Below are 9,498 nucleotides of genomic sequence, written 5' to 3'. Positions count from 1 at the left end.
TGTGGTGGTGGGGGGGGGGGGGTAGAGAGAGAAGGATCCACACACGTTTAATATAAAGCAGACACTCGACCACTACGGCCGACATATTGGCTTGTTATGTCCTGCGCAACAGATGTTTAGCAGACGGAACACGCGTGTTGCAAACACATGAGGCACATTGACTAGCACATGGTGGAATACATTATTATGGTTAGAGCATTGAAAACATCTACAGATGTTACCTCCCTATTAAAGTATGTTCGGCCTCTTTGGGTTTAGACTCCAGTAGCCACACTGAAATGATTGTGCAGTTGGTTCCGGTATATATAATATATACATATATAGATAACAACACATGTTACAGTCTTGATAGTCATTTTTTCATTGACTTCTATACAATCGGACTTCATTTTGCAAACACATGTGTCGCACCCTGCTGGCCTGTAGAAAGAATTCAAGTTTAAGTGACTTCCTCATTGGCTTCACTTTTCAGACCCCAAGGTTTTTTTGTCAGAGCATCGGATTTTGTGATTGCTGTCGGGAGGTAGAGAATTTCCAAAAAATATCTTTGAAGAAGATTACCAAGCCCAGCTTTAATATTGACGCATTATTAGCAGAGGTCGCCTTGGTGGACACTTCCTATGCTTTTCCCTCCATCTCAGTTGGAGCTTCTCCTCCTGACTGACTGCCTATCACAGTTCAGTACACACACACACACACACACATTGAATGCTCATTAGAAATGATTCATCCTTCTGACACAAACACACACATGCCAAAGCACTGAAATGAAAATTGTGAAATCAAAGTATTTTAAATCCCTTTGGCACTCATGCACAATAACATGCACACACACACGAGCAGCAAAGCAACAGGATTGGATTTTAGTTCAATCAAAATTGCCCATTATTTACACACACACACACACACACACTGCTTGTTGACTTTGGCTGTCAAACTGCGAGCACTGTCTGTGCTCAGTCACTGATCTCTCCATCTCTTGAACAAATTTCTCCTCATCTTTAAATCAGGGCTTCGATCTCCCATCCTCTTCAGCCCTTTTTCTCCCTGTAGGCTTTCTCCCCCTCCTCTCTCCTCTCCTCCGCAGAGACATGTTGTTTTGTTCTTCACTGAGCAGCATATATACACATGCCATGAGACTGGCTACGGGCAGATCATCTGAAACGGCGAGATAACGTTGTGCAGGAAATAAGAGGCACGCTGGGGGAATTTCAAGAGTGCAAAGACCATCCGTATCATTTGGGTAGACGGTTCTGCCTGCAAACAGCATGGGGTGACGTGATGTTTGCCTGTTTGCTAGCAGTTAGTAAGCTAAAAACTAAACCAAACTGCGTTGAACATCGTCTCACGGTAGCACCATTACACCATCAATGACCTCAAGAATCATTTTACTTTGGCGGGAAAAGGCTTTGGTATAAAATGAGGTCGACGTTATTCCAAACAGTCGTAATCAACCCCCATCTTTATGCATTATATATGTATTATATACTGTATATTGGAACACCAAGAAGTGGGCATGCTTTGAATGTAGCACGCACCTTTATTGATGGATGGATGTCATGATAATATTGGTTGAAATTGGTACTAGCTTAGTCACTAGCTTAAGCACACTTCATATTTTTAATTGACAGAGAGAGAAGATGATTGGACTTTGATATAAAAATACAAAGACGTTTTTTTTGTAATGTTTGCATATATTGTTAAATAGGTGCACAATATGCAGCATGTGATCTAAAAATGTCATCTCTACTCTAAAAGCTCCCTGACGAATCAAACTGTAGAACCATTTCTTTGTTTCTTTATAGAAGTTTCTGACTGAAATGATTTGAACGCTAGCATGCCAGGGAGCGTTTAAATAAGGTGGAAACACAGCACAGTGTTCTGAAATCACTCGAAGTGAACACGCTTACTAATATATACATTTTAAAGCTGCTTCTCCCAAAAATACTCTCCTCAATCCCTCCCCCAAACTCATCCAACCCGTGGCCCTAAAAGCAACGAATAGACTGCACCAATTAAAAAAAATAAAACCTTTGCCACCAGAATAATTTGAAATCTGCTTTAAATTCGATAAAATTCGATAAAATTAAAATCGACACATAACGGCTTTAATCATTTGAATTATTAAGTTCTTTGTCGAGCTAATTGGGCATGGGTGTTCAGTTACGACACTTATTGAAACTGTTTTTTTAATTGTATTTGTTATCGTAGTAACCGTATTCCTCAGAAACTCAATTGTTCTTAGCATCATATGTGCATGTTCGGCTGCTTCGGGTTAGCAAAGGTATAAAGTACTTCCTGTCACTGTGTTACGTGTATGCTAACTCAGCACAGTCCAAGAAGATAAAGGTCTAAGGGATTGTATGTTTGACATAACATATAAAAACAGGGGAACGTGTTTGTATTCCTTGTTATTTTAGAATAACCGACTTCAGGCCATATTTTGACTTCCTGCTTTACTCGTGCTTGACTCACCGTCGCTGAGTGTTTGATTACGCGCTACAAGCGCGAAACTGTGATTTAGCTTTTCTCTCCCACCTCTGGTTTTGTGATTCGCCGTGGTCCCGTGATGCTCGCCTCCCTCCAGAGCTTTTGGTCTTCCAGACTGAATTGGAGGAATTACTTCCAGCGACGTCCTGCTGTTCGGAACATTGCTGCCCAAGCAAACACATTCCAGTCACTTGATGGACCCGAAGCACATCTTTCTCTCCCCGAATACAACACGTATACACACACACACACACACACACACACACACACACAGCGTTTCCCCTGAACTTAACCTCTCTTTACACTCTCTGCTTGATGCCGTAGGGCTTAACTGACCCGCCGGGTGTGTGTGGATATATTTGTTGTTTAGTGCTCCGGTGACCCAGATGTTCATAGTGTCCCCTTTAAACATTGCCACTTTCACACCGATGTTCACCCAAGTAAGATTTTATATGCATGAAAAACAACCGTACAAAAATATCCACATACAAGCCAATGTTTCCGACTTTAAAAAGCTCAAATTAAGTAAATGATAAATGGACCTTCTCATGCAACATTGCAGTATTCTCATTCTCAGATACACCACTTATGTCGATCAAAGGTAAAAAGTCGATAAATCACAAGATCTTTAAAATGAAATGTAATGTTTCTTATCAGTGCTTCACCAGGCTGTGATGACATGGAATTATATTTTTAGATTTGTATTCGGTTAATTTAAGTTTGGTTGTTTTTGGATGCAAAAAGCTGCTTAACCTAAAAGACTTAAATTGCGAGTACAAATCTTTCAAATCCTTACTGTAATCGATATTTTCTTATTAACAGTGGGTCAAATTAGTGTCGGTCGTGGTACGGGTTTCTTATTGTGAGAATTATCACCAAACTCGGCAGTTCCACTCAGCTCTACATCCTATTTTAGCGTCTTTCAGCTCATTGTTTCGTTTGTGCATTGGACTGCAACTTTAAAGTTGCGATTTAATCCAATTGCATCAACGTCATTCTACGGCGTTGCCGAGCGCCTCCTCCTACCTGGATGTCTTTCAAATGTCTTGATCCCAAATGTGGAACATTTTCTGTTGAGAGGATTTCCGTTCAAATTTGTTCAAACCCATACCAAGATAACCCCTATGACATAACTTTTAAGGCTTGTCAAAGCTCCACAAAAGCCACAAAAGATATTATACAATTGTTTTTTACAGGCCGAGTAGCACTCCATCTGACCATGTAGGGGGAGTGGCCCTTTAATATAATTCTTCGTCAGCATAAATGGGCCGATACATGATTTTCCTTTGTCGTAATTTAGTTTTTACGTTCCTGGCCATCTGATAACATAGTAATCAGGGATACAAAAGAGAGAAGGTGTAGTAAACTACGTCAATTATGACTTAATAAAAGTGTGTTTACTCATATGTGACAGCTGCTACTTCTTTTCCCTTTACATGGAGACCGCCCAGCAGTCTCTCGCTCTCCACGGCCAGTTTTCAGTCCAGGTGGGTGGCAGGTTGGGGGGCGGGGATTGAGTTAAAGTTGCATCCTCTTGCGTATCGTCGTGCTCGCGTAACGCCCGGGCGGAGGCTCCTCCTGCGTTATGGCGTTGAGGTGATGCCCCGCCCTCCGCTCCGCTGCCTCCAGCCTCCGCTGCAGGTCCCGGGCCTCCTGCTCGGCCTTGCGCGTGGCCTTGCGGGCGTTCCCCAGGGAGCGCTTCACCTTACGAACGCGCTCCTTCAGCTGCCGGTTCCTCCTCTCCGCCGCGGCCAGTCGCTCCTGCATCTTGCGGCCGCGCTCCTCCTCCTCGAACAGCGCGGCCTGCACCGAGGAGCACAGAAGCTGGAGAGAGGAGGAAGAGAGAGGGGGGGGTTAGTTAACACACACAGGATATGGGAGTTTGCTTAACAGAGGCAAACCAAACTGTTGTAAAGCACCAGTTGCCATCCTTTCAGCTGGTTGTGTGGTGATGGGTTTTTTCCCAGCAGCCTCTCTGGGAAAATTTTATTTTTAAAAAGTCTCCCTTTGATGTCCACAGTGCTTAGCAGGAAAGGGGGTGGAGGTCCTGACCCTCGTCATTTACATTCATCCACACAGACTCCTCAGTGCAGAAAAACCCAAGGGGAGGTCGTTTATGTGTGTCTGTGTAACATAAATGTATCACCCCCTTTGCACCTCCCTGACAATGTGAGGGGGGTCACATACTTTGATGTATCAGGGGGACCAAATATTCCATTTCATTGGCAGACCAGAGCTGACCTTTAACCAGCAGGGTTAACAGGGGGGTGGGGGGTCACAGTGTGCACCTAGCCAGAGGATCGTGCAAACATGGGAAAATCTGAAGGAATGTGTGATAATGCCAATTGTTCCTTGTTCTCCATTAGCACTTTGCTAACAGCACCAGCGTCACAAGAGGCTGTGCGCCGACAGTGCATTCTGTATGTCAGTGTGTGAATTGCTGTGGATGTGTTCTGCTTCGCCGAATGCCCTGAGACCGCATCAAGTGTAGCACTGATACAACATAGCTACAGTGCCTTCTCTGCATCAGATGGCAGCGAAGAACACAAGCACTCACAAACTGTCAGAGGAACTTGCTGCGGCCTGTTAACATCAGCCTCAGATGGCTACAGATGATAGTTACTTTCACATATTCTAAGGAGTGTCTTGGCACCAGTTTTGAGATATATGATTTTTTTTCAGTAAAGTTTAGGGAGTACGCTTATTACGTATATGTCCAATTTATTGCATTTATTTTGACATGCAACAAATGTGTCCAGCTGCAATTTATTTCTCTTTCTTCCCCCCATTACGTAACAATTGTACTTTTTTTTTTTTTTTTACAGTTTGAACCCTTTCTCATGCTCATAGGAAGCCTCTCAGTGAGATTCCCCCAACACACACACACACACACACACACCACCTGTCAAAACATCCGGGTGTTACCTGCCTGCTGTTTAGCGTCATCTGTACAAACAGTATTTAGAGGACACACACATGCATGTACAAAATGTTCTCAAATTCAAGTGAACGAAACGGACCACGGAAAGAGGGAGTTGCACATTGTGATGAATCGACAGGCATATATCACCAAACTTTGCCCTTTTCCTTCAGCTCTGTGAAGCGTTTTAGCATCTTTCAGCACATTGTTTTGGTTTCAGTGGCAGCTAATTTTGTTTTAGGCGGTGTCTCACCATCTCTCATCGTGGTTTCCAGCTTCAGCTATTTACTATCCGTAGAACACAGAGGAGTATCTCCACCCACGGCCTGAAAACTATGTCTGGAAAGGTGCAACATATTTTTCTAGCGAGCCAATCAGAGCAGACTGGGCATTTTCAGTAGGAGGGGCTTAAAGAGACAGGCACTAAAACAGAGTTTCAGTCAGAGGGTAAATACAGGTGTATTCAGACAAACAGTATGAGAAAAAGAATGTGTTTTTTGAACATTAAACCATGTAAACATATTCTAGTAGAAACCAAAAATACATGTATGAACCTGAAAGTGAGCATGATATGTCCCCTTTAATGTCTGCCTGTCTTCGTTAGGTTTAGGAAAAGAGCGTGGTTGGCGTTAACTTGACTGACTAACGACTCACTTGATGAGCGATTCATGTGAGTCGTGTGACTAACAGCCCGAACGACTCACGTGACAAAATGCCAATATTTACTTTGAGTTTCACTCAGGACATGAACAGCGGCCTCGTGGACCAAAGTAAACTGATGAACTGCCTCGGATCAAGCTTCAAAACAATAGTCCACAATCCAAGTGGCGACATCACTGTGCCCACTTCTAATATATAGTCCAACTAACTAACAAGGCTGGCAGTTTGACCCCCCCGGCTCCTACTGTCCGCATGTCAAAGTGTCCTTGAGCCGACAGCTCGTAAATGCCAAACTTCATGTATATACCTGGATGTGAATATTGTAATAAATTTATTTGATTCATCAACAGATAAAGAAGGACAGGGTCAGAGAAAGGCAGGGAAAGAGGAAAAATTAAATAAAAGAGCTTTCCAAGCAAAAGTGAGAGAGAGTAGAGTGATTGGGAGACGTGCCTTTTTGTGTATCTGACTTTGTGTGTCTGCAGACTTTTGATTCCTCTCTCTAACTTTATGTGGGGACTCAGCATAAGCCCCTCCCCCCTCGACATCAAATGGGACAAGCCAGGATTTCTCCTCTTCTCCTGAGGTTTTATTCTGCTCTGTGTGTGTTTGTGTGTGTGGGCGCGCATAGGGATGGGTGATTAGAAAACAGAGACAAAAAGACAGAAAGAGAGTGAGAGATGAAGAGATAAAAGGAACAAAAGGGGGACAGAAAGAGGAAGGAAAAACAAAGACAAGGCAGAGAAAGTGGGAGCTCAAACTACTGAGCGAAGCAGGCAGACTGTGTTCTCGTCCTTTTATCCCTCTAAGCGTCCACATAAAATGTTAATGAGACTGAAACTCTTGTTAAAGGTGTTTACATGACTGTTACGACTGGAGTATTCCCTCGCTGTGGTTATAATCAAATCATTAGAATGCATGTAAACATGGAAATGTGCTGATTAAGAAGTATTTGGGGAATTCGCCTCTATCTTGCTGTGGCCTATCAAGGGAAGGATAAAGGGCCCAAAAGAACATTTGAAAAGAGAAGGGATATCTTTCAGAAAAAAATAAAGAAATCTGTATCAAACAGATGAACGGTGGGCTGACAACAGTGTCACGGTGAGAGCTGCTCTGAGTGCTGCTGATAAGAGCCTCCTCTTTAAAAAAAAGCTAATTGAGGGTTCCGGCAGAAAAGTGGATACTTCTGGAGGGGCGTCTGGTTCCCACGAGGCTGAAACCAGAAGCAAACAAGCTCCCAACTTAAATTTTAAGTGTGGTTTTGTGTCTAAACTCAAGCCAGGGAAAACACTTTGAAGATCCTTTGGAGATGGATGGATAGATAATGAATTTAGAAATTGGATCTTGTTGCTTTTAATTTAGTTTTAATTACACTTCAGCAAAACAGAAGGAAAGAGAGAGAGAGAGAGAGGAAGAGCTTTTTCATTTGCTTCAAGTCTGATACAAAAGACAGGGAGACGTGAAGAGGGGGAAAAAAAGTTCCTTTCATCTCATCATCTTCCATAAATTCCTGGAGCAAAACACCTGTTTTGTTCCGCCTTGCGTAAAAGTCGCGGCCTTTGCCTACATGCGAGTGCTCGTCCTCATAATGAGCTGTGTCTTTAACCCCTGCCTCACTGACCTTTGCCCACACAGCTCAGAGCCTGCAGGTCAAACCCGAGTAGAAAGGAAGAGGAAGACACCGCACCACTGCAAGTCTCCTGATTTAGTTCTGGAGTTTGGACTGTTATTAATACCTAAATGCCATAAATCTATTTTGGAAGCAGTTAACCACGTCTCTCTACATCAGCTGCAGGCAGTGTTCATGTCAGTCAGGAACAAGCTGCAACATCCTGACTGTTACTGCAAAGATACTGATACGTGTAAGTTTAAACATTTTCTGTCACAAGTTACACAAATAGGTACAAATGTACTGATTACTGATGTACTATAATGATGTGTGTTGCTAGATCAGTATTACTTTTGATTTTCTGGATATAAATCTGAGTTGATTTTAAGTATTTTGGAGCAAGGCCAAGTCAATGAGAGTATGTCCAAGTCAAGGCTCAAGGCAATGGCGGAATGTCCAAGTCAATGCCGACGTGTCAAATTCAAGAGGCAAGTCTATGGCGACATGTCAAATTCAAGAGGCAAGTCTATGGCAACATGTCAAATTCAAGACGCAAGTCTATGGCAACATGTCAAATTCAAGAGGCAAGTCTATGGCGACATGTCAAATTCAAGAGGCAAGTCTATAGCAACATGTCAAATTCAAGACCCAAGTCTATAGCGACATGTCAAATTCAAGTGTCAAGTTCATGGTGACGTGTCAAAGTCACGACCCAAGTCAGTGGACACAAATCTAAAAAAACACTCAATGCAAGTCATGTCCCAAGTTACTCGGGACAAGCCAAATTCAAGTCTGAAGTCTTGAGAAAAGTGTAGTCAAACCTGATTTGGTGCAAATCCAAGAGGCCCAGTTTCATGTCAGTGTAGACATATGAAGGCAAATCAGAGTTAAGTCTCAAGCCATTTGGAGGAAAGTGAAAAACTTTCAAGTCATGGTGGGCTAAAGTCTGAACCCCTCAAATTGGCAGTATTCAGTAAGGAATTGCAAGTCAATTGCTAGTCTTTCAGGTCTAAACGCTGACCGTTTAACTGAGACACAATTTTCTTGTGTTTTGACATAGCTGACGCAAAGTCCCTTCAAAGTACAGGCCTGTTTGCCCCCACACAAAACCTGTAAAATCTTATTTATGTTATTTCAGGATTTTACCAGTTCAAAACTTGAGACTTGAAAGGAAATGTCAGTTTTCAACTGGTAAATTCAAGCCTTTAAGGAGTCAGCTCTAAATAAAGTCAACACTGAAGTCCAAGTCATTTTTGAAGCCTTAATATCCTTTCAAAACCAGGGCTGAGACTTATGTAGCTCCATCTCCATCTCTCCAGTTCTGTCTTGTCCGAAGTGGGACCTGCTCAGCTCACTCAGAGGAGGTTTGAGAATAAATGCTGCAGACTTTTCTTACCCTGTTGACAGGGTCCAGCTTATTTCTGGTCTCGGGTCAGCAAACATTGCATCATACTGACATAAATCGAAGCTGAAGACTGACACACTTTAAAGCTGCTGCCTGTCAGAGATGCGGTTCTCTGCTATTTGGCCTTTGACCTCTGGATGGCCAGTATCCAGCCTGCCTGAGGAGCCAGACGCATAATTAACTCTTCTGTGCATGAGAGTGACTATCCTTGTTTTTTTATCCTTCTGAAGATCAGAACAGTAAAGCGATATTTGTGTGTAAATGTGCATGTGTGGTGTGTGTGTAGCTCTTAACTATTAAGCTGTTTCTACTGATCCTCACCACATTCCTGTCAGCAGCGTCACAACTCAACTCAGGATTAAGTGTCCACACACACACACACACACACACACACACACACACACACACACACAC

General features: G+C 42.9%; 1 protein-coding gene across 1 annotated transcript; it reads right to left on the bottom strand.

Annotated features, from left to right (window-relative positions):
• Nucleotides 1–2,851: 2,851 nt before the first annotated feature.
• LOC116376956 (coiled-coil domain-containing protein 3-like) lies at nt 2,852–5,786 on the bottom strand. Its single transcript, XM_031838468.1, has 2 exons — nt 5,664–5,786; nt 2,852–4,314 (listed from the first exon to the last, which is right to left on the bottom strand). Exons 1-2 carry the CDS (start codon nt 5,664–5,666, stop codon nt 4,009–4,011), a joined length of 309 nt encoding a protein of 102 aa, XP_031694328.1. The 5' UTR covers nt 5,667–5,786; the 3' UTR covers nt 2,852–4,008.
• Between the last annotated feature and the right edge of the window lie 3,712 nt (nt 5,787–9,498).

This window comes from Anarrhichthys ocellatus, unplaced genomic scaffold, assembly GCF_004355925.1.
Source record: "Anarrhichthys ocellatus isolate YVR2014 unplaced genomic scaffold, GSC_Weel_1.0 scaffold745, whole genome shotgun sequence".
Lineage (NCBI taxonomy): Eukaryota > Metazoa > Chordata > Actinopteri > Perciformes > Anarhichadidae > Anarrhichthys > Anarrhichthys ocellatus.
This window is presented reverse-complemented; position numbering and strand designations above follow the sequence as displayed.